Source organism: Crocodylus porosus, unplaced genomic scaffold, assembly GCF_001723895.1.
Source record: "Crocodylus porosus isolate Cpor-Errol unplaced genomic scaffold, CroPor_comp1, whole genome shotgun sequence".
Classification (NCBI taxonomy): Eukaryota; Metazoa; Chordata; order Crocodylia; family Crocodylidae; genus Crocodylus; species Crocodylus porosus.
The window spans coordinates 22728800-22754353 of record NW_017728912.1 but is presented as its reverse complement, the minus strand read 5'-3'; the positions used below and the strand labels follow the sequence as shown (position 1 = coordinate 22754353).

The window sequence follows — 25554 nt, the reverse complement described above, 5'->3', positions numbered from 1 at the left end:
TGTCTGAGATGGAATAGTTTAGTAAATAAATGCTATTTATTGGCACACCATATAAGGACAGAAGGAATGAAACTTTCCTTCCCATGAAATTGATTCTGCAGATGTTACTTTGCAAGCAATTTGGAACTTAACTCATCATTTTCAGTTGCTTGTTGTCTTTCCCCAACCCCACAGTTATAAGAGGGCACATGCTTCTTTCAATGCAGTACTCTTGGCATTAGAAACCCCAGCTCCAAGACCTTTTCTAAGGAAATTAAGCTTACTGAACAAACCAAAGATGGAGTCTTCTTCCTCCACTACATAAAGAATAGGACAGGAGATCATTTTGATTTAAATGATAATGAATAAGTAAATCTGGCTTTGGTCACTTTTTCACAAGTCACAGTAGGGAACTATTTGGAAAAAACCCAAACCCACCAAAGCCACATTTCTTAATCTAAAAGTAATATGTCACTTTTTATCGAGTGTGAGAAAACAATTAATAAAACTGCTCATTGGGACTTACATGCGCTCTGCTACACTCTCTTTCCCCTCAATGAGCGGTAGGATAGTCCGTAAGATGTCCTTTCGATTTCTGTGAAATTACTCAGTTTCTCTAATTTATTATTCAATAGGAGTAAGAACCTTAGGATCTCTCACTGTTTAACTGCTACCATTGCTCTAATGAAAAAAAAGTTCTTAACTGATCCACATTGACATTTTGTTTAAAATGAAAGCCAAATTTCTGGCTAGACAAAGCCTTGGCTGGGATGATCTAGTTGGGGATGGTCCTGCTTTGAGCAGGGGGTTGGACAAGATAATCTCCTGAGGTCCCTTCCAACCCTCATTTTCTATGACTCTATGAAATTCACATAGCTGATTGGCGAAAAAGCAATCAATCTGTACCTTCTGTGGAAATAGGATCTCCATTTACAGGTGGTGGTGCCTACAAAAACAAAACACAAAACATTAATTTTAATTAAGGCTTCATATATGGAGTGCCCAAATACTAAGCTATTTTATCTTATGAAAGTCATCTTTGTTAGCACAAAAGAAACATACCACTGAAAAAGTGACATTCTACCCTCATACACTTTGATCTTTCTTGCTATCTATGCAAGTTTCTCTCGCTCTAAGAAAACTAGGCACAGACATACCAGTAACAAAGAATACCTGCAGAGAATAAAAATGATTTCTTTTTCTTCGGTGAAAAGGATCTTTTGGTTTGCAAACACTCATACCAAAAATATCTTTATAATAATATTACTATGTTATTTAAGTTTCCTTGTAGCAGTACTGATCATTTATTTACAGCTTCCAATAAAACTATATAGTTAAGCTGACAAATTTTATATACTAAATTATATATATTATGGTTATTGGTAACAACATGCAATAAGATTACAAGTTCTACCAATTTAAATTAACAGATGTTAGCGGCTGGACAGGACCTCTCGAGATCATCAGGTCCAGTCCCCCTGCTCTTGGGGAGGAAAGACTGCTGGGGTCAGATGACCCCAGCAAGGTGAGTGATCAGATGTTTTCTGAAGATATCCAGAGTAGGTGATTGTACCACCTTTGGCGGGAGTCTATGGTCACTTGAGTTGTAAAGAAGCTTTTCCTTATGTCTAATCTAAAGCGGTCTTCTAGCAATTTTTTACCATTAGTTCTAGTCTTTCCCTGGGGAGCCCTGGTGAACAGATGTTCTCCCAGTCTGTGATATGTGCCCTTTATATATTGATAAGCTGCCACCAAGTCCCCTCTGAGTCTTCTCTTCTCCACACTGAACAGACCCATGTCTCTCAGCCTCTCATCATATGGCTTGCTCTTCATACCTCTAACCATAAACCTAGCCCTCCTTTGGATTCTCTCAAGCCTCTCCACATCCTTCCTGAAGTGTGGAGCCCAGAACTAGGTGCAGCATGCCAGCTGTGACCTCACCAAGGCTGAGTAAAGCAAGAGGATGACATCCTTAGTGTTGTTTGAGATGCATTGGTAGGTCCATGCCAGTATTTTGCTTGCTTTGCCAGCTAAGGCATTGCATTGGTGGCTCATGTTCATTCTACAGTCTATCAAGACCCCCAGGTCTCTTTCGGTTGTGGTGCTAGTAAGTGTAGCACTGCTGAGTCTGTCAGTATGTTGCAGGTTGTTTCTCCCCAGGTGGAGCACCTTACACTTCTTGGTGTTGAACATCACCAGGTTTTGATCTGCCTACCCTACGAGCCTGTCCAGCCTGTATCCCCAGACTATCCTCCAGTGTGACCACAGTCCTCCATAATTTGGTGTCATCTGTGAATTTTGCCAGTCTGCTTTCAACACCCAAATCCAAATAATTAATGAATATGTTAAAAAGCATCACTCTGAGTACTGAACCCTGGCGGATGCCACTGGTCATCACGTGCCATGTTGACTCAGTTCCATCTATTATATTATTCTCTGACTCCTGCCTCAGAGTCAGTTTCCTAGCCACTGTTTAACTCAAGTTAAACAATGTTTAAGTTAAACTTTGTTTAACTTAAAGAACATAATAGATACTGAAAAAAATTAATACATGAAACAATATCCAATAGAAAAAAGGAATAAAAATGGAGGAATTTTATTTGATTTGATCTGGGAGTATACACTGGAACAGGAGTGGCTGAACTCCACAACTCTTCTAGCTGCAAACCAAAATCCTTACAAAGCCAACAGACACAAGGTTTTGATGTGCATGCCCAGAATCACTGTTCAGTTCATAGCACCTCAGGTTAAATAAAAAATTGTCATTGAATGACTCTGTAGAATATGGCAGGGTAGATTTGCACCTTCTCAGAATAAGCAATAAGAAAGAATTGAGGAAAGTCAAACATAGAAAATAAGACATGATTAACCAGTTAATCACATTTTAAGTAGCTACCCAGTCACATGTTAATCCAATTAATGGTGTGATATAACAATGACTAAGCCACAATGTTACTATATAAAACATGTGTAATAATTTTATGGCTGGCTCCTATCACATCATTAACTAAATGAGTGTCCAGGCTGATTGGGGCTCCCAGCTTCAGGGGCCCACTGGAACCAAGGGCCCCAGTGGGCCCCCAAGACTGGGAGTCATGATCAGCTGCTGCCCCCAGTTACAGAGTTGCTCTGGAGCCCTTGAAAAAGAGCAGTGGCTTGGAGTAGATCTAAGCAGAAGCTTGCTACTTGCTGGGGCAAGGAGCTTGAAATCCTGATCATGCAGCCCAGAAGCCCTGCATGTGTGACGTGGCAAGAAGTGTGATTTTGGCAACTGCACATCAGCTCTCATTGTGCCTTTAACTGCACATCTGACAGGAGCTTGATAGAAAAAGGATATTTTTATTGAAATAATATTTATCTTTCTTTAGGAGATCCATTTAAATTACCTGGGAGCCGCACACGGCCATAAACCATAGTTTGGCCACCCCTGGGCTCTGCTTCCATTGTGACTGGAGCCTACTAACATCATAAAGGCTAGGGAGAGACATTCAAAAAGCCTGAGCCTGAATTGATTCAATCTTTGCAGGTTAGTCTAACCTGGTTTAGCTCAATCACTTTGTAACTGCACAGATATGCAGGCACATTTCTGCAGTGAGTGGCTCAGGCTAGAAGGTGGGGGACACTAAAGCAGTCCTCCCTTCCCTTCTATAGTACTGACCTGGGTGGTGGGGGCAGTGCGTGGGCCTAAGCCTTGCAGAATGCTCTGATTAGCCCAGCAGGGAATTGATAACAGTGTTTATCACCCTTAACTCAATGTTTATCGCCCCATTAAGAAAACAACAGAGGGACATTACCAGCTACCTGTTGATTCAGCATGGACCATAGCCAGCATGTGGTCCGCTAGCTAATACACAGATACCTCTCTGCAAGGCAGAGAGGAGGGGGGAATTCCTATTTAGCAGGGAGTGAAGGATGGGGCAGGGGAGCAAGTCTCTGCTGGAGCTGCAGATAGGGAACAGGGAGACGGGGCCAGCTCTGCTGTGGAGCAGATAGCCCCACCCAGCCCAGAGAGCACACCGGGATGCTGGGGGAGTCTGGTTGATCTTAAACCAGCAAGGTATCTGCGACAGACGTTGCATAAACTATCATCCTTCTGATGTTTGAGCCAGATCAGTTAAGTCTGATACTACATTCAACCAGGTTTATCTCAAACCAGTTTCAGCCATGTTCAAACTAGTTTATGTGCACTAAACATCTGTTCTGTTACAGGTTTAAACCAGTTTCTGATCATTTAAACTGGTTTATGTGTAATGCCTATCCCTAGCCAAATAGTATTCAAGCTAAATTAATGAAGTATCAACATTCCTCCAATGCCCTTCCTACCATCCTCCCCTACTTCACCTCAAGAACAGATAAGTGCTCTTGCAACTGATAATACTGACAGGGGTGGAATCTTAGGAGTGTTTCAGCACAATACAGAGAACCAAGGGATAGGTCTCTGGACATGTATACAAGCTAGTATAGAAACAGGGAGGACACAACATATAAAAAGCTTGCTTTCATAATGTTCATAGGGCAGGGATTTTTAGGGGGCGATATCTTCTATTGGACCAACTGTACAGCTGGAATAAAGTTAGACAAGCTTCTGAATACAAAGCATTCTTCTTCAGGTCTGTGGAAGAAAACAAACACAGTAATTGTTAAGAATGGTGGGCAGAGCTGTGAAATTGGAGGAGAGAAATTCCCAGGGGCAGCAGACAAGCAATTAGAAGAAAAAAAGCTTGATTACCGAGAGATCAAGACCTATCAAAAAGGAGGAGGGTCATTGTAACTTGTACTGCGTAGGAAAAATTTCAGGAACAAGGTAGATTATAGTGTGTCAAAATCAACATCAATGTTCAGTCCTTGGTGCCTAGGGCCCAGTCAGTTTATGGATTTTTGTTCCTTAGCTCACCTTGTAAAAGTATTTAGTAGATTTCCCTTTAAAATGAGGATAGAGAGGTCAGAAAGGGAGCAGCTGTTTGGTGAAAAATGTACTGGTATATCTGCATCTCCGACCTTTATATTTTTTTTCTGTGATAGTTCTTTCAAATGTGTATTGCTGTTTAGCTTCACTCATGTAGTTATCACAAAGGCATTTGGTGCACTGCATCAGGTATTAGGAAAGGCATGGCAGGATCCACAGATTCCGATGGGTTCATTGTCAGAGGTGTTGACTGTAGTAGCAGTGGAGGTGTGTTGACAGATTAACTATCTATTGTTAAGGCAAGGCTGTGTCCCAGTTGATGTTTGTTGAGCTTTAAGATGACCAAATAGGCAAGGTTAGGGGGCTGTCTGAAAGCCAGAAGCAGAGCAGCTGGAAATATTTATCTCAAGGTCTGATTTTTGTGAAGTATTTTTGTGTAGCTGTTTGATGATTCTTCTAATTGGTTGCAGTGTTGGGTGGCTGGTAACCATCAGGTACACAGTCACAAGGGGGTTTCTTTTTTTATTGTAACAGGTTACTGCGGGGTATTTGGGTGACTTTCAAAGATTCAGTCTATTTCTCTACCAGAGTGCCCTTGTTATATGAAGGCAGATTAAAGGCAGGTCAAGTGGAAAACTCAAGTGTTCTCATCAGAGCAAATGCAGTGGTATCTGAGGGCCCAACTGTAGATTACAGCTTTTCTGGCACATTTGGAATGATTCCTGGTTTTGTGGCATAAGTATGGTGGTCTGTGGGTTTTTGTATATGGTAGTCTGTAGGATGCCATCCTGAATGCGAATCGTGGTGTCTAGAAATATGATGCTCGTGTAGGAGTATTCCAGACAAAGTTTGATGGAGGAGTGAAAACTGTGGAAGTAAATAAGTGAGTCCACGTATTCAGTTGAGATGATAAATATCATCTATGTAATTCAGATAAAGTGCAGGTTTGACAGTGTGGTTTTCCAGAAATTCTTGCTCCAGGTGGCTTATGAAGAGACTGATATATTGAAGGCCATCTTTCTGTCCACAGCTGCACCCATGGTTTGGAGGAAGTAGATTGTTGCAAGTGAAGCTGTTATGGGTGAGGGTGCAGTGGATGATTTGTGCAACACATTGTTACATATCCAAGCATATTCCATATTCTTGTAGATATTTCAGGCAGGCAACTGTACCTTCATGGTGTGGGATGTGGATGAAAATCTGACCTTCCCAGGGAGGTAATTGATGTTCCGGGTTCTGCTGAGGAACTCTCTTGTGTTTCTAGGATCTTGCTTTTTGAGGGTACCACAGTTGAATATGATGGGAGTACCAGCATTACCTTGTGAATTTTTGGGAGCATACAGAAAAAGTTCCTGGGGATAGGTGAGTTGAGGATAAGTGAAAGTAGATTTTCCTGAAGCTGGTGTGAAAAAGATTCAACAATATTTTTCAGTTCCACAGCAAATCCTGGTGTGGGAGAGAGGTTGTTGTGGTCTTGGCATTTGTCAAGAAATTTGCTGTTAGCGTCCTGAAACAATTGTTCAGTGTGTGGCTGCATCTGCTGAGATGCATCCAGTCTGATGTTTTATTATGGTCTGTTTTTTCAGTTGTTGGCAAGGGTTTTCAGAGGTAGTTGTGTCCTGGTTCTGGAAGAATTCTTTCAGGCAAAGTCTGGAAAAGAATTCTTCTAATTCAAATATTAGTATCTTGTCAGTTTATTTTCTCTGGGCAGAAGGTCAGGCCTTTAGAGAATACAGATCCTTCAGAGTGGGATGAGGGGGTGTTGTGATAAATTGCTTGTCTGCTACCTCTGGGAATTTGTCCCCCCTTCAATTCCACAGCTCAACCCACTGTTCTTAAAAGTCACTGCACTTGCTTTCTTTCTCAGACCTGAAGAAGGTCTTGCATTCGAAATCTTGTCTAATTTTATCCCAAATTGGCCCAATAAAAGTTATCAACCCAAAAAATCTTTACCTCTCGCATAATTCCTGGACCATCATGGCTACAACACTACTGTAATGCTCACTGTCAGACTAGGCTAAACGGAGGGCCTGGAAGCAGGTGGCGATTGTTTGGGCTAACTGCAGAGAAGACACAGCCTTAGAGACAGGGCTTACAGCTATCAGCAGCCACAAAAAGACAGAACTACATCATTCACACTCCATTCAAATTTGAAATGTTTCTTTCCGATTGTAAGGGTTAGGAAGCCTTACCTGTTATTAATATTGTAGTAACTCTGTAGAACAGTGATTCTAAACCACAGTGTCATAGCAGCCTGGGTGCCTCAAGATCCTTTCAAGGGTGCCACGGGATACCACACAATGTTGGCACTGTTAGGTTTACAAACATGATTCACATGATAAACTAAGAAATTTCGAATAGAAATCCATAGTTATGGTCTTTCTGAATTCTTTGCAAAAGAAAAACTGCTGTTATTTTTCTGTAGTCAAAAAGGGGTAAAAGTTAAGAGGTGGCATTTTCCAAGAGTTGCTTCAAAACCATCCAGGGTTACTTTGAGCCTCAAAAGGTTGAGAAGCACTGCTCTACGGGTACTAAGGTCAGAATCCCATGGTACTAGATGCTATGCAAATACACAGCAAGAGACAGTTATTGCCATCTAAAAGCAGTAGTTCTCAGTCGCTTCAGACTCAAGGCACCCCTCCATAACTTTTGTGAATTGATCAGCACCCTATTTCAAAAGTTAATTTATTTATTACAGTGCTAATCTCCTTGTAGAGGCCAGGTATTGGGAATGGGGGAAAAGCCAGGCAGGAAAGAGCCTGAGCCTGCATTTACCTCCTCATACCTGCTTATCTTCTTGCACCTCATGACACCCTTCAAAAGATCTTGCGACACTCCAAGGTGCCCTAGCACCCTGGTTGAGAATCAATGATCTAAAGGGATAAAGCAGGCTGGAACAGGGAAAAGCAGTATTGTTATTTCCATTACACAGGGAGAATTCAGAGACACTGACTTGCCCAAGGTCACGCAGAAAGCCTGCAGCAGTCAGGGGTGTAGGTTGTAGCCGTGTTGGTCTAAGGACATAGGCAGACTGGGTTCTTTGAGTAAATCCAATATCTTTTAGTAGACCAACTCCAATAGTTGGAAAAAATTTTAAACTATTTGAGTTGGTCTAATAAAAGATATCAGATTTACCCAAAGAACCTAGTCTGCAGCAGAGTCTTCACTTCCCTTCCCTTCCCTTTTCAACAAGTGTTGAAGACTGGTTTTTTTTTCCAAATCTGTGTTAGTACCATGCCAGCCACATAAATACGTTACAGCAGGCTGGGCATCTAACAGTTCTGCTCTGGAACCCAGTGTCTCAGAAAGAAACTGAATTTGGGCCTGGTAGCAAAAATGCCACTTTACCCAGGAACAGTAAAAGCAAGCCAAATGCAAAGAAATGGAAGCTCTCCTTACTACATAATCCTTTTCACTGGAGACTGAGAAAAAAGAACCTTTTGTTTCATGCTAGCTACCAAAGAGACAATCCTGCCTAAGTGGAAATGTCTCATTAAAAAAAAAAAAAAAAAGCCTGTTAAAGAGTTTCTCAGTCCAACTTTGCATTATTATAAACATGATAGAAAATGCACCATTTCCTTGCTTTTTACACATTCTCAGGAGGATGATAAATCATTTTCCTCTCTTTCAAAAGATATGTCTACCAACAAAGTCTTTTCTTGCACATTTTCTTTCCAGCACTATAGGGGAAGAAAGATGCAATATGTCTGAGAAACACTGCTCTACAAAACATATATAGTTCTTCTTGGAGGTTTTCCAGCTGCAAAAAAAAAGTTTTTAAGCAGCTTCCTTGTAGAGTGAATGAGCAATCGGTTCTTGGGATTAATGTCAAACAAAGGTTTGGCTGTCCTCGTCAGTCTAACAGATGGCAACACTTAAAAAGGCTGAAGTAAACAGTACGCTTTAGCCCTGACAGTCAGCTACAAGTTCCATTCCAACCCAGTCTAATTCTCAGCATGAACCAACACAGGAGCTGAGACAAAGATACTATAATTTTAAGAAATCAGGAAGCACCAGCAACTTCCACTGTTATGCAGTGTTAACAACTCTGGTCTCGCTACTGGATGCCAGGGTAATGCTAGGTATTTCAAATGTTCTATGGTTCTACAGAGGACCTCTGCTGATTGCACTGTACCAATTTTAGATTCAGAACCTTATCAACAGCAGTAAAATTACTCCTGATTTATATTAACACAAGTGGAACTGTCCTGAAACTAAGGAGACACAACAGAGAAGGGTGATGCTGAGTCTGAAGACATGTTCAACGACAAAAAACCCCTCAACGGAAACTAGAAACATACCTGTTCCTGGTAGTTCATGTCTGCTACTTCAGAGGTGGACAGAAACCACTTAAGAATGCACCCTAAAGGGTAATCGCAGTACAAAAATTCCCCAACATTAACTAGTTGTTTGGTTCCCAAACACAGCTTTTACAAAAACTCAAGAAGTTGCTAGAATCCAAAACCCTAAATCAGGAGGGTCAAACTTGCTGGACCCCTGGACCATGGTGCTCTTGGGCTGCAAGATCTACCTCCAGTGGTAAGGCAAGCATCATTAGGGAGCAGCGGGGGTTAACACAACCACCATTTGCCCTACTACCAGTGTCCCTAACAAGGTCCTATACCCCAGATTTCAATGACAGGCCTTGCCCTCATTTACACCACTCCAAGCCCTGTGGACTGGATGCCATTGCTCTGCAGGTTGGATCTTTGACAATTCTGGCCTAAACAATGTTGAAGGTCATTGAGACTACTCATGCAATTAGAGGGTACCCAGTAAGGATAAAGGATACTGGAAACTAATCTATGTATAAACAACTGTATATCCAGGACCTCACCAATGGTAAGGACTTTAACATTTGTTCTGAGGCATGGAGTAGGTGGCGATATTTGAAAAAAAAACACCTCAAGACTTATAGCAGTAGTGCATGCCCTGTAATTGTGTACTCAGCCTACCTCATGAGAATACAAGACACAATACAAAAACCCATAGGTATGGGTTAGGGACCAGGAATATAGGCAGACACTCAAAACTAGTGCGAGTGACTCAGGAATAAAAACATAAGAACTGCCATTTACTGCATCAGTCCATAGGTCCACCTTGCCAAGTATCCTGTGCCACAAAGGGGCAGAGAGTAGGTGCTGAAAGGGAGAGTGAACTCAATATGACAAGTTCTTCTGAAGCACAACTCATTCGACCTCTAAGTCAAGATTCCACTGCATCAGTGACGCTCAAGCTACTGGCCCTGGGAGCCAGATACGTGTGTCAGGGCCAGTTCACAGGATGGATAGGAGGACCCTGTGTGCCAGGAATGGACCCCACAAAGCCTTGGCACTGACTCAGGCTCTACAGCCCCCAGCTGCCCCTGCTCAGCCCTGTGTTCTGGAATCTGGCCCCTTGTGCTGGACTGGGCCTTGGGGCCCATCCCACCATCCAGCACTATGTGCCTGAATCAAGTCTTAGGACCCATATCTCCCACACATGGCCCCATATCCTAGGACTGGTCCTTGAGGGGCTGTCTCCATACACCAAATCGGGCCCTGGGATGCCAACCCTTCACAGTCCTATGTGCCAGGATTGGGCCCTGAGGTCCCATGTCATCCCTACCTGGCCCCACATGCCAAGATTGGGCGCTGGGGCCCCATAAACTGGGATCAAGCTTCATGCCACCCCTACCTGGCCCCATGTGGCTAATCTAGCACCCAGGGCCACACTGTCTAGCCCACAGGGCTCCCCAAAGATCTGAAAGTTTGTCAGAAGGGGAGTAGCGCCACCACTTCTCTACTGCAGCTAAATTTTCAGACCTATGGGGAGCCCCGTGCACTGCAGGACACAACCCTGGAGATTGGATATAGCCTGCAGGCTGGGGGTTGAGATCCCCTCCACTCTATCATATAGTATCTGTGTTCCTATCTGGAAGCAAATGAAAAGAAAGAAAAATAATAAGGAAAATGATTCTTTGCAGTTCTAACTTTTTAAAAAATTATCAGGTACACGTAGCTAATGCTTGAAACACTACAGACATTAAGATTTTGCAGCCAACCCCTAAATAAAGTTTCAACTTGCCAGAGCTGAATGGTTGAGAAATTAATTAGGCCACGGAGCACACTGGAAAACAGTACCTGCGTCACATCTAGAATTCCATTTTTTCTTTCTAGAGAGTCTTAAAAGCAATACTGTTTTTTAATTTCAAGTTGTATTTGATTAGAAATTGTGCACATTAAAAATACTACTTAAAATATACTGTGAATTTTACTTAGGGATAAATACACACGGAATAACTGATCTAGCCTAGATAAACAAAAATGTTAAAAGAAAAAGAAATTCAAAGAAACAGGATCTGTGGAAAGTTTTAGGTTATTCTGACAGAATGAAATTCCATAAAGAAATAGTGAGAGCCTGCAATAAAAAGAAAGATAAAAATGAGAATAGGAAAAATTACTGATAACGATACTATGATGGAAAGCCAATTCAAATTGTAGCTTTTGAAATCACCAGGTTTTACAAATCTTAAAACCAGGAGAAGGATTTCCACTGAAATGTAAAAACAAATAACCAAACCTAGAATGAGTTATTTTTAAACAAATATTTTCCTGGAATCTTTCAAATTCAAACAGTATCATATAAAAGATCTCAGTCTTTCAAGTCCAAAATCAGTGTGCATCACAACCTGAATTTCTAGTTGTACTTTAAATATGTGTTAATAAAAATTACTGTAGTTTCTCAGACACATAGGACCCACATGTTCCCATGGTTAAACGTGACTATCAGCAAACACGACTAGGGATTAATCATGTAAGTACTAAAATAAACATTCCTTTAGTGTCTGCACTAAAATTTACAATCCTTCTAATTAACATGCGCTAAAATACATCTAAACACTCAAATCTGGAATGCAAAAAGTAACCAAACAGATTAGCAAAAAGTTGGATTCTGAAATGTCTTTAAGTTTTAGCTTACTTTCTTGTGAGTAACAAAGGTTTATTTACTTGGTATACAAAATTCCTAAGATGATATTAGTTTAATTTTAGATGCACAAAAACTAAGTTCCATGTTGTGTTTCCCATAGACTATAGGGGAAACACAGCCATATAACAAACTGGCACCTTGTTATATTTAATCCTCAGATAACACTGATTTAATTTTTAATTGCTTATCTCAGGTGCCTTACCACGGACCCCCATTACAGGAAAATCTGTTAGACCACAGTAGCCGAACAAAATAGGAGTATTTGAACAGAACCTCAATATAATACAAGGACACTAGTTTATGCTTCATTGATATCTCATTACTGGTATAAGCCATTGATGATTTAAGCCTGTTTCTTCAAAGTGAACAGTAATAATAAAGATGGAGTTAGCTGAGGAAGAAGCTGCTGAAAGTACAAAGGAGAGTATTTAAAGAAGCCCAAGGTCTCATCTGACACCTGCACTTGCACAATTGCCATTAATTGTGAAAATGAGGCAAGTGAATGCATTAATGACTAGCCAGCCACCTACACAGCTGTGTGCATGTGTAAAATACTCAATGTGTTCCTGCAGCCATGGCAACAGCACAAACAAGTGTCAGCGAAAGTGTACTTAAAAAATTAGGCACTTCATATTTCCTTTTCTCTGGTTTGGTTCTAGTCTCAAAAACAAACTATTTACATGGAATAAATTCTCCTCTAATGGCTTTTGCACATGGTAACATCAAACCTGCAAGACATTCTTCTAGTTCAAATAGGGAACCTCTGTGTTTGAATCTTACATTAATTTGCAGAATAAGACAGCCATTCTTTAAAAAAGCATGAATAAAAAAGCACTTCCCCCTTTCTTGTACAGCGATCTATTTAATTATGCAAGTAGGCAAACAAAGGATCCCCTTAGTGATTATGGGAGTACAGTCAGGCTAGTCAATGAGTTTTAGCACTGGGTGGTAACTCATGGCAACAGGGCAGACTGGGAAGACAGCAGGCTAAGATACAAATAGCAGTCCATCTTGCTATTCAGTATCAAAAGAAACAGCACCATAGAAAAAAAATCAGAGAAACGGTAATGAACCTGCCAGAAAACACAATTCGAACACTGCAGTGAAAAGGTTTATATTATAATGGTAACATTTCTCCCATAATCTTTGTACTCTTCCTTTTATATTGAAGCATGCAGCGACCTTGTTTGCCCATGTTATTTTCATTCCGCATTTCTGGATCCTTTGCTTGCCTTACACTTCAAAAAAAATAAAAAACTTGCATCCAAAGCTTGTTGCCCTTACTGATTGTACAATTAATCTGGCATCCTCTTCGCTGCAACAAAAGGGACTGCCACACACCAGAACATTTGTGCTGGAAAATAAAATTAATAAGGTGGTTATTAACTACTGGAAACATTCAAAAACTAAAACATGCCTGTGATAACTGTGGTCTGCAAAGAACCCAACAGTTTCTGGCTACCAAGAAATGAGGCAGTCAAAGATGAAGTGGATAGCTATTGCTTCATTCATTTAGTATTCTACATTGCTTCTGCCCTTAAAGGATCCCAAAGTTTTGAAAGAGACAGACACATCACACAGACAACTGTGGGACAGAGGGTGCAACATACTGGCTGCAGAGGAGAAAATTTGACTGAAGACAGAGGACAAGCCTCTGCCCTTACAAAACTGTTTACACAGACAGGACAGAAAATACAGGCCAAGGTCTCTGATGGTATAAATGGATGATATTCCACCAAAGTTCAATGGAGACGCATCCTTCACTGAGACTGAATTGTGCTGTTAAGGTCTTATCTGAATTATATACTGTCATCTACATGTAATTCAATTCCTCAAGCTGAAGCTGTGATTTTAATTATTTTTCAAGTATGTGAATATGTAGTTTAGATGCCGTAAATGATTAAAGTGAGCCAGGATACCATCTTGTATTCTCATAGTGCAACAGCACAGCTACCAAGTTGTCCAGCTGCTAAGCAGAGCTGTACAATCAGCCCTACAGAAGGGAGAGAATGTCTGGTCTCTCAGGGAAACGTGAGAGAAGACTATGGGTATCTAAACAGGTCTTCTGCCTATGCTTTTGCACAGCATATTCGGTTAAAGCAGTACTAAAAAAGCACTGCCAAAACTCAAACATAGGTACAGTGCTGCCCGTATTCCACTGCAACGTCTGCTTAATACTTGCCTAAACTACAGCCGCTATCCACACTTCATGGATTCCAACTGAATCTTTGCACTCCGTGATTTATGTTGTACCAGCTCCCTCTGCCACATCATAGGACTGGGTATATCCCATGCAACGTCGTGGCAAAGAGCTGAACAATTCATTATGCCTATGCTTTCATTCTGTTTTATTGTGTTGATTTTATTTAATAGCGGGACATTTAGCATACTGTATTTACCCAAAACCAAGACAACCATGAATTTATGATGACCCTCCCCATAATTAGATTCTATACATGGAAATTTTATAAATTTTATCATTTTCCATGTACAGAATTTAATTATTGGATGATCGTCTTAAATTCATCCCCACCACCACTGCAGCAGGGAAGCAGTAGAAGGGGACCGGGCTATGGGGATTAAGTGGTGGGGAAAGCAATAAGGGGGCAGGCAGTGAGAAAACAGTAGAAGGCAAGAAGGGGGCAGGTGGTAGGGTGCAGGTAGTGTGAAGGCAGTGGGAAAGAGAGGATGCAGCTTGTCCCCTGCCCTGTCCCCCCACCCGCTTATCCTTGTGCCTGCCCCCCCCTCCATCTTCTGCCCCCCTGCAGCCTTGAACTCCTGTCCCTGCAACTTCTCTCCCTTAAGACACCCTCCCACACCCACCACTTACCCTTGCTCTGGAATTGAGTAAATATGGTATTATAAAGGGTTGATTGCATACTGGTTTGATGCCCATTGCTTTAGGTCAAAGTATGGACCAATAAGCAATAACATAGTTACGCTGAGCTGTACACTACACCTTTCCACTTGAGTTTTCTTTACAAAGTTAATGGGAGGCATGCAATTGCAATGTAAACCATCAGATATAGCTACAGAGTCAACCTATTATAAAAAAGCAATAAATCTTTTTTGCTTGCTTTTGTTTTTAGTTTTACCAATTTTTTAGTCTGTATTTAAACAAAGGATGTTAAACAAAACTCCCATTGTGAGAAAAAATGTCACTTAACAAGGATCACATCTGGATAATGACCAACTCTTAAGGAAATCACCTCCAGACAAAATTAAGTCCAGCTTCCTCTTAAGGGAGGCCTATACAAGGGTAGGGTAGGAAGGGCAGAGGCTGGAAGAACTGGGTTAATTTCCAGGCTCTGTCACAGACTTTCAGTGTGACTTTAGGCAGCTCAGTCACCCTGTCCCTAAAAGGGAGGTAATACTTAAAAAGGCCATCCTTAAATTAGCCAATAAGCTCTTTGCAGTAGGAACTGTTTTACAGTATAGATGAACAGGCACCTATTACATGCAAGTAAAGACCTGAGGTATTATTGAAACATCTGCACATAATAACAGTACTAAAGGTAATGAATAAATAATGGGCAGATGATTTGTTAGAACCATGTCATAGAGACCCTCTCAGACATATTCCCAAACCAAAAAATATTTTGAGTACAGAAAAATAAGGATTTCAAAGGTATGAATCTATGCAACAGCTTGTTGACATTTCAGAACAGCAGCTGATCATAAGTACACAATGGGAGTTTAATGACAGAATAAGAGATGTGAGTAATACTATATTTATTCAAATATAATATGACCCTGATTGTATGACAACCCCCATAACAAATAGATTCTATTTATGGAAAATTTATAATTGTGATATAATTTTCCATGTAAAGAATCTAATTGTTAGAGGTTCGTCTTCCATTTGTCCCCCTCTCATTGCTACAGCAGGGAAAAGAAATCTGGGGAGTCAGGTAGTCCCTTTGCCCTCCATCCTCCCGCACCCTAACTTCTTTCCCCTCCCTTACTATCAGACCCTGCTCTCCCAGAACACATGGAAGTAGGGAACAAATTTGAAAAAAAAATGACCTTGAAATAAACATAGCTGTAGCAATTTGCACGTAGTACCCATTGACTTAAAGTTCACTCAGAAATTATCTATTTTATCTTTCTTGAAACTGCTGCAGGTTTTAGCACAGATACTCCATGAATACATTATTAAGCAGCAGTTTGGCACCTATTTATATAAAGTTTTTTTTTTTTTTCTTTCTGTTTTTTTGCACCAGTCCTGGAAGCACTGCAATACCAGGTCAATGCATGGAGTGGATGGAGCATGCTCCGGTTCCACCACCCAATACCAAAAAGAATCTGCTCAATATAGACCTCCTATGGAGGACATATCAGAGACAATCACCTGCCCTGGAGAGCTCGCCTACGTGGTCACGCTGCTTCCCCTGCCAGATAAGTACAACTATGCATAATCTAAAGGCAAAAAGCTCATGATTTACTATATAGTACATGGGGATGGGGCTCACCAGTCAACAGGATCTCAAGTCATGGTGACGCCCCAGCTTAGCACTTTTTATTATGTGTGTGTACTCCAAAAAGCCTCCACAAAGGATCCATGTGTTAATTAGCTCCCACCTCATGACTACCACCAGGTATTCTTGTCATGAGTCCTCGGTTCCTCCAAAACTTTATATGCAGATGAGGTGCAGGACAATCTAGTCTGGTTTCACCTCATGGAGGGCAGAGCCACACTAATCATATGTGACAAGCTGAGAGATGGCCTGACAGAGGGTTTCTGGGTAAACTTTGAGGCTCCATTTGGTGAGGTCTGACACACATTTCAAGCTAGTGAAGAAACAGGAATCATTGGAAATGTGAAAGAAAAGGCACAGCTTAGCTGTGGGAGTGATGGAGAATTAGCAATGTATGCAGTGTAGTAGCTCACCATGACTTGGAAAAGGCTTGGCACTAAGGGAGACTGTGCTCAATGGACAGTACCATATGGCTTATTCATATAGGCTGCACTAACCTATCCTTGTGGTAGGTTCCCATCGGCATGTTTGCCCAGTATAGGTCATATACTTTATAGTCATGCTCAGCACTGGGTACATTTAATTAACTTCATAGTTGGTTCCCATTACTGAGTACACGCTCCTTTTAGCAGCAGTTCAAAGACAGAGAATGTATTTAATGTGGTTCCCTTGTATGCAAATGTAAGATGAGGGGCTTTTCTCTGCCTTGCTGATTTAGGGGAAAAACCTGTCTTATTTTTGAGTAAATACAGTATATATTTCCTTGGTTTTTGTAACTAAATTCCTTGTTTTTAAATTTTTTTTTTTAATTTCACTGTACAGCTTTATATAATTAGAAATGGCTATCACTATGCCAATTATCTTTTTACTTAAAGTGAACAAAGGTCTTTTTAGCAATGTATTCAGCAATTACACCGAGATTATTGCAAATTTATGAAACATACATTAAAAGTAATTCAAAATTATTAGTATTTTGCAGAAACTAAAACACAAACAGACCACAAAAAGTTTTTTGACACTATCACTAAAGTTACGTTATAACTCATTCACAGAACTTCTGTAATCAATATCTTTTTTATGTGGTTACTATACAAACAATTATGCATTTGAGTTCTGCAAAAACAAAAATGCAACTGTCACTTCAAAACAAAAATCTAAGTGTTCATTCACAGATGCTACATAGAGGATACCATCAGAATGAAAACAGTATAAACCAAGATAGTTTATACTGGATACTTACCATTTTATAGCACCTCCATCCGCCTTTTTATGAAGCAAAGCTTTCCAGTATTCATGGGTAGATTTAATAATTTCAATAGCAAACTCCTAGTTTATATCAAGAAAAAAAGTTTTATGATTTAAAAGGATATTAAATTTTTAAAAATCCCAAAGAACTAGTTTATTAAAAATGCAATTTCATATGCTACAACTTCCAGAACTTTAATGAGGCCTCAGAGGAGACTCCTAAAATAATACATCGCAACAGCAGAAAATAATCCTCACTACCCATCAATTATATCCAAATTCCTTTTTTTGATAAGCAGCTAGAAACAATCAGGAGAATCTATGAAAAAAATGGAATCTGTGTGCATCTACAAAATTTTTTTAAAGTTCTGGATGCTACATGTGGGCCTACAGTAGAAGAAATGCTGCATGTCACATGAGAAATAATACATGAGCCTGTAATGAAAGACTGTTTTGTAATGTATGCATAAAAAGGTCAGAGTTAAGGTTGCATGTTTAGCATTAAATTGCCACTTCCCCACTTGACTGCCTGAAGTATCCATGCTGCTTCAAAATACTGTGTGTAGGCTAAGGTATTTAGGGAATATTATAACCCTGGTCCCCAGTAATTTTGGCCACAGCTCTGTTCATGACTCACCAGGTAAGAACAGCAAAATGCAGAATATTCAGAAGGGCAGTCAACGGGAGAGCTTGGAGTAGAACTTTTGATTGAGCCTTGCAGCTCTCTAAACATATTCACTAAGCTAAAATATATTTTTAGTGAGAAGAACAGGAGAAGGAGACGTTTTAACCACAGGAACCTGGGAAGTTGTCTGTATCAGTTAAAGGAATTTTAGAGCTACATAGCTTGTTGCAAAACTAAACTAACCAACTTACATAGAGGCCAGTGTATATAATTCTTAGCCAAAAAATTCTACAACTGTGATTCTTAACCAGGGTGCCCACCCTCAGGTGCCTTGAGATCCTTTCATGGGTGCTACACAATGCCAGTGATGAGAGGTGTGCAAACATGATGCACAAGGTAAAGCCAGCGATTTCAAATAAGAATTTATACCATAAAAACATTTTGACCTGCTGTGGTTTGTCTGAGTTCTTTGCAACAGAAGTATTGCTCTATTATTTGTCTGTAGTAAAAAACACATGAAAACTAAGAGCTAGAATTTTCCAAAATTAAGTCTAATAAGACAAGTAATTTTTAAAATATCAAGTAAAACCATATTTCTTCTGGAAAAGTTCATGCAGCATCTTTAGAGTGTACTATTTCCCAGCTTGTCATCCTTTCAAATACTGGCCATTTTAAAAACAAAGAGTTAACTCATGGGAACTTCCCCCCCTAAAAACAGGAATATTTTTTCAGCCTTCAAGTAAAAAAAAATGCTGAAATATTTTTACTCAAAATTAACAAAAAATAAATAAATTAAACTTTGGGCAGCTACCAAGTATGAAAAAACATGTAACATATTTCTTTTGAAATATACAGCCTTGCAAATATGTCAAGAAAAAACAACAGCCTAGATTTAAAAGAAAAAATGTATTCACCATCTTGTTTACTATGACAACAATAATGAAAAATATGGTTCCAATCCTCCAAAATAATATGCGTGTATACAAGCCCTTACAGTGTAACTTAATGTTTTACACGTGTTTAAAAAATATTTCCTTGGGTTATAATGAAATTTGCAACATTGCTTAGTCACCTACATTTATAGAAGATAGAGCTTTTCAAAATTCTCCCTGTTTGCTCTTATCTTGCAAAAATAAGAAAAAAGTAAGCAAATACAGTTACAAAGTTTGATGATAAATCCCTAACTCCATATACTGTATTTAAAGAGCACTGACACAGCATTATTCCATTATGGACTCCATGTACAGTATTCTCACTTCCTGGTAGGCAACTCCAAACATTCTATGATATATCATTCATAAAACACAAAGGCTACCAAGATGCATCTTTAAGTCACCTTGTCCTTAAACTCTCCATTAAAAGCCAACTGATTTTCCGGTTTCCCGTCTGGGACCTTATATAATCGGAACCAGTCAACTGTAGCTTCAAGATAACCTGGCTTGTGCTTCCGGACATCATCAATATCTGTAGGTATTTAAAAAAAAAGTATCACATTTTTGCTCATAATTTTGGTCACATCTGTTTTTAAGGCTTGTAAAATATTTGTAAGCAATTTGATTTAATTCAGTATTTTCAAACTCATCAGGGAATCTCGTATTCTTATATCAGCTACTCATAGTTGCTATTTTATGCTTTCACCACCACACTAAATAAGTAAACCAGTTGCCTCCTGGTCTTTAATAATTAAGACCCAAAAGGCCAATAAATAAAAAGACTGCCTTAATGACAAAAGGAGAAGAAAAATCTGTATTTATAGCCTCTCCCATTTTAGTAGGTACCTCATATGATACACAGATTTCTTTGTAAGATTTATTTTCCAGCAACTGCATCAGGCCTTTCTGATTAAGAAATATAACTAAATTAGCACCTTAAAGGGACATGCTTGATATAGGAAAGAAAACCTAAAAAAAAGTAAATAAGGATCATAGCACACATTACCTCTGGATTTGGCCCATTAGGTACAAGAAGGGTAAATGTGATAAGCAGTAAGTGTCAAGTATTCTCAAAAGGGGTACTATTTCTTTGCAATGATGAGCAAATTCTACCACTTCCTCCGCAGGTGCAGACCACCTGGCAGCAGAATTAATGAGATCCCACTGTGCAAGAAAGAGGCAGAGCACGAAGCAGAATGCATGAATTCTGCAGGGCATCCTTCCATGGAAGAGTATGTGATGATGGGTTTCAGAAGGAAATGAAGGCAAGCCAGAAATGAACAGCCCACCTCTGTTTGGATCCTTCAATCCTGTCAACTTTCATCCTCTTTGCTAAGGGGTATACTAGGACCATGGATGTTTTGTCACTGCTCTCCTGCCAGCCACCTCTTAGAATCACCTCTGGACTCCAAATGGCACAGACACGCTTATCGTCACACAATAAGTTTAACATTTTCTCACAAATGAAATCATTAGCATGATGTTTCTTAACTTAGCCTGACCTGAAATCCCTTTCCAGAACCACAATGCAAACAAAGATTTGAGATGGATTTTACCATAAACTGAAAATATTTTTTCAGGCAATATTTTCTTCCTGTGGTATATGCCTTTCAGCAACAAGTCCAAAATAAAGGAATCAAAAATAAGTTGCAAACACCAGTGTTTGTTTAAAAAAATATATACCTGTGTCATTAAATTTAATACAGACCAAGCTCTGAGGGTAATTTTTTTTAAGAATTACAGTTCTTTATAAGGGAAGGCATGCTGCAGACTGTGTTTTGACTGGTTTGTGTGTGTGGTTTCTTGCTTTATTTTGTTTTTTCCTGTAGTTCAAAATATAGGAAAAGGAAAATCTAAAAAGTCGTAACAACACAGAAATTTGGTTCGTTTCCAGAATGCTTCCTCTTATGGTGTCATTAGCTTTGCACCTGCAATGGCATCCTGATTCACATTACATGCTTACATACAAGTCTTCAATGGCAAGGAAAGTGCTACGTACCTACATTCAACTATTTTCTTTGTGACACTGTCATAGTGATTTACTATGCACAAAGGCAAAGAGGATTTCAAAACTTAATTTGTGTGTCCCACACTTGTGCACAGTGTGGACTACATAGGGCCCACCTGCACTCGTTTCATATTATGCGGCCTTTCATGGCATTTTACCTCTGAACACTACAACCCGCTGTTTATATGGAGAACTATTACATTTGAACCATCTGTAACAATCAGGATTTTTTTTAAAAAGCTATTCATATTGTATACTCTACTTTTGCTTATTCTGCGCTCACCCAATAGAATAAGGAGCTGCATGTCACTGGCTCCTGTGGCTATATTGCCTCCTAACGTATGACTCCCTACTGTTTGATCCCATTTTCCTCCCCATTCTCTGCAGCCTTATCATTCTCCCCCTATGCACATACTTTACTGTTACTTGCTTCCTTTTCTCCTCCTGTTTCCAGGCCACCTTATTGTTTTCCCTCCCCCACCATTTCCAGGGTGCATTGCCTACCTTCTTCATTCCCTTCTTGTTTGTACATATCTCATCCAGTATTGGTAGAACTGCAGCCCCAACAATGATTCTGGATTCACCCCCTGCATCATCTCCTCTCTCCCTTTTGGAACTGTGGGATGCAATTACAGTTATTTAGGAACCTACAGATGGGTACAGGCTTCTTGCAGAGCTTAAAGAGGTCAGGTACCTAATCTCTTGCCTAAGTATCTTTGTAAAATTGACCTAACCTTTAGCATGAGGCTCTAGACTGGTCTCCTGCTATTTCAAGCTCCACTAACAAGCTGCAGAGGAGAAGGAATGCTAACACTATGTGACTGTGTAGCTCTCCATACACAGACTACCACCCAATAGCCCATGAATGACAGCATCAGAGCAGACCTAGTTTAGGAGACTAAATGCTTGCAGTTATTTTACAGGCAACAGTGATGTTTCACTAGCTTGTATCCGAAAGACTGTATCACCAGTTTCTAAACTTGACTGACTCTTGAACTTTTTTTTAAGAGGAAGATACAAGTACCACATAGTTCTGCTTTTTTCTGCCGGCATATTTTAGGTCTTAACAGGCCTCAGTGTTTATGGACTCCGAGTGAAATCATGTTCTAATCTGGCTGCTGGACATCTGCCTGGGTGAAAATAATGGGAAGATGGAGTTTGGCAGGGCAGTCTATAGGGCCCTGCTACATGTTCAAATTTAAGCTGGAGAGAAACCAGCAGTAAGAGTTCTTAGACATCTTCAAATGCTAGCTTTATAGTGGGTTGGCTCTTTTTATACCTAAATAGTCATTTTTATCATGTGATAATTACTTTGAATGTGAATTAACTAGTTAATTCTGTAATATATATAACATGTAGCAGGGGCCTTAAAGTCAGAAGCTGCTAATTTAGGTTGAAAGCAGACATTCTGGATAAAATGTAGAGAGGCTTTGGGAACAGACAAGTGTATGTGTGTTAAAGGGCAAAGAAGGGAAAAAAGATGGGGGAGTCTTACTAGAAAATGAGTCTTTTTCAGAGCACCAGACAGCTTCAGCTCCTAGTCTCCCATATTTGTCACTAGTTCCCTCTGAGACAGCAAGCACTACCACCCCTGGAGACTCTCTAAAGAGTCCCTGAACTCACAATACTTACCTTCCTGTGCTCCCCCCTGCACCCCCTCCCACTTAGGGAAGAGACTCTAAAGCCCTCCTTCTTGGCAGTGTCCTACAATTCGTGTAAGCTTTCTATGTCCTCCAAGGACACAGAAATTCTAGTTCTGAGTGAATTCTAGTTCTTGAATTCACTCACTCCTTTCCCCTGGTTCAAGGGTCCTTAGATATCTTAGCTGCATCTGTATCATGATCCAAAACAGGTTCCCAGGTCACTAAGTTTCCCTTTTGTTTCCAGTTCCCGTATTTGGGAACCCTTTCTTGACTCTACATTCCCATTAAATTCTCCAATCCAGCTATTTGCACTTTCCTTCTCTCCTCTCCTTTAGGAGTAATGTAACAGGTAAATGACTGCATATTAGGAAGGGAGATACCTGAACAGTACTTGGCTCCATTCCCTGTTCCCCCCTCACCCTCCTTCCCACCCCTTGCTTCTGCTGATACTGAAAATACCAGTTTCCCTTAAAGAGGAACACATCACAGAACAGATTTTGGCTACTTCCTCGATCCCATTATTCCTTAAAGGGAACAGACCACTATACTCGTGTGTACCACTTCCAAAAAGTTCACATACCATATCCAAAGCTAAGAGAACACTAGCCATGTGGAGAGTGGATGGAAAACATGGAAAAGGAGGAGGAAGAATCCTCAAGAGCTCTCAAAAGGAAAGAATAGGTATTGGTAGGAGGTGCAGTGATTTAAAACACTAATTCCAGAGAAGTCTGGTTTCACACCTGCACGAGGACAGAAGCAAACACGAGTTGGATGAACTCAGCCTCCTCCACATCAGTCACAGGGACAACATGCTGGCCTTAGAGATGTGCACAGTGAGACTGAAATTTTAAAAAACTATGCTTGTGTGTGAACAGCAAATGTGTGGCCTAGTAAAATTTGTCTTTGTTTATCTCTGTTGTCAAAATCTGCTCAGAGAGGCCAAGGATGGGAATGACAAGAGTCCTCCTTAGATAATAAAGCATCCACATATATTGAGAGATGTTTAGGGGTGGTTTCTTCATCTTCCCTGTCTGTACTTTCATAAACACCTAACTAAATCCAAGACTTAAAAAAAGTACATGGCAAAACTAGTTGTTATTACATTAACTGTAAGCAGTTTGGTTTCAATAAGGAAAGTCTCTAGAGGTTGGCACGGACAACTACTGCTAACTCTTTGTCAAAGGAAAGAGCCAACGCAAACACAGCTTCCAATTCTATCGGGTCTTACAAAAGGAAGTGATAAAAACATTTGTATAAAACTACCATTTTTAGTACAACAGATGCTGTTTCTTGCAAGCAAAGCTAAAACAACATGCTTGCAGCAAGCTTTCTAAACAAGGTCTGTGGGAAGAGAGGACATATGTTTTTAATAACATCTTATAAACATTTACAGGAAGCAGCGGCTACACTCCATATAAAGGCATTTGAATTTTCTCCAGAATGGGAGAGAGGTTGCGAGAAAAGAGCCCCAGTACCGATAATTCATTTCTTTATGTTGAATGCTTACACAAATTCACAACAAAGGCTTTCGTGATCTGCCTCTAAATGTAATCCCACACAGAAGGATATATGGAGTATGCGAGGCCAAATAAGGCAATATGCTTTATTTTCAGTTAAGGATCAGCCACATAGCTTAAAATTTAAGAGATGTTACTAGGCCATGTATGGTCACTACCTACAATGAATAAAAAACAATGAAGAACAGCAAACACTGCCCACTGGCCTGTAATCCGTTTATGAACAGCAAAGTGTATCTTATTTGTGGAGAAAGGGATCTTGATACTATGCAATAACTATGGCAATACTCTAAATTATAAATATACCTATGTTGGTAGAACTCACTTACAGATAGGATTATTCATAGGTATTGTTCCAATAACCAATTTGCAAAGATTTTCAGATCCCATTAATTTAGGGATCTTTGGCACTTAAAACTTGAAAAACCTTAAAATAGCCTGATTTCCTGAGGAAAGGGGCTCAATTACTTTACCAAAAAAATAGGCATTTGTAAGACCTCTCAGAAGCAGCTTTTCAAATCACCCACTCTGGGGAAAAAAACAAACCTGGCCAATATAAATGTTTCATCATTTTGCGGCTTTTCATTTGCAGAAAAAAAACCATGCCCGAATATTCCTCTCTCAATTTTCAGGAAAAGTAAATTGAACCTGATATATGTGTGAATTTCAGTATATGAAAAAGTCCAACTATGAGGCAAGCAGACAGGAAGCATCTCTACTCCAAGAATTTGCCTCTCCTCTTGGCCAAAACATTATACAAAAGCCAAGAGCTGTAATGCTTTTTAAGATTTAAAATTTCAGAGTGGAAGAGAGGTTTTAGACATACATCCAACCCATTTCCTCATCCTTAAATTACTTCACTGCATCCAGCAATGGTCATCTGGGTAGCAGCTGCTTGGTTGGAAAATGGACCACTCATATAGATACGCACACATTTTATGAAACAGGTTCTTCACACACACAAATGGAAATTTCCACATTTACCTCCCTCTCTGCAGAAGCAGCAAGTATTTGATTCAGCTTTGGATTCAGCGGATTCGGAGAGACAGTGATTCGATTAGGTGATTTGAATCATCACATCCTGTTTTGATTCGGCTGCTGAATCAAGTCGATCCTCCTCTGAATCAAACAGGTGGCAGCAGTGTTGGCAGAAGGGATGTGGCAGCGGTGAGCAGGGCCCCGCCCCCTGCCTACTCCCCTGGGCCCCCATGGCTGCCCCAACTGGCCCCATCATCTTAAAAAAAAAAAAAAA

At 40.1% G+C, this 25554-nt stretch overlaps 1 protein-coding gene across 1 annotated transcript in view; it reads right to left on the bottom strand.

Moving 5' to 3' along the window:
* PPA2 (pyrophosphatase (inorganic) 2) overlaps positions 1–25554 on the bottom strand; it is a gene marked incomplete at its 5' end in the record, with an annotated part of 57371 nt that overhangs the window by 485 nt on the left and 31332 nt on the right. Inside the window, 4 exons of the mRNA XM_019533964.1 lie at positions 886–925; positions 13139–13208; positions 17573–17658; positions 19539–19666. Of these exons, the coding sequence (XP_019389509.1) occupies positions 886–925; positions 13139–13208; positions 17573–17658; positions 19539–19666 (324 nt within the window). The remainder of the gene's footprint in view (positions 1–885; positions 926–13138; positions 13209–17572; positions 17659–19538; positions 19667–25554) is intronic.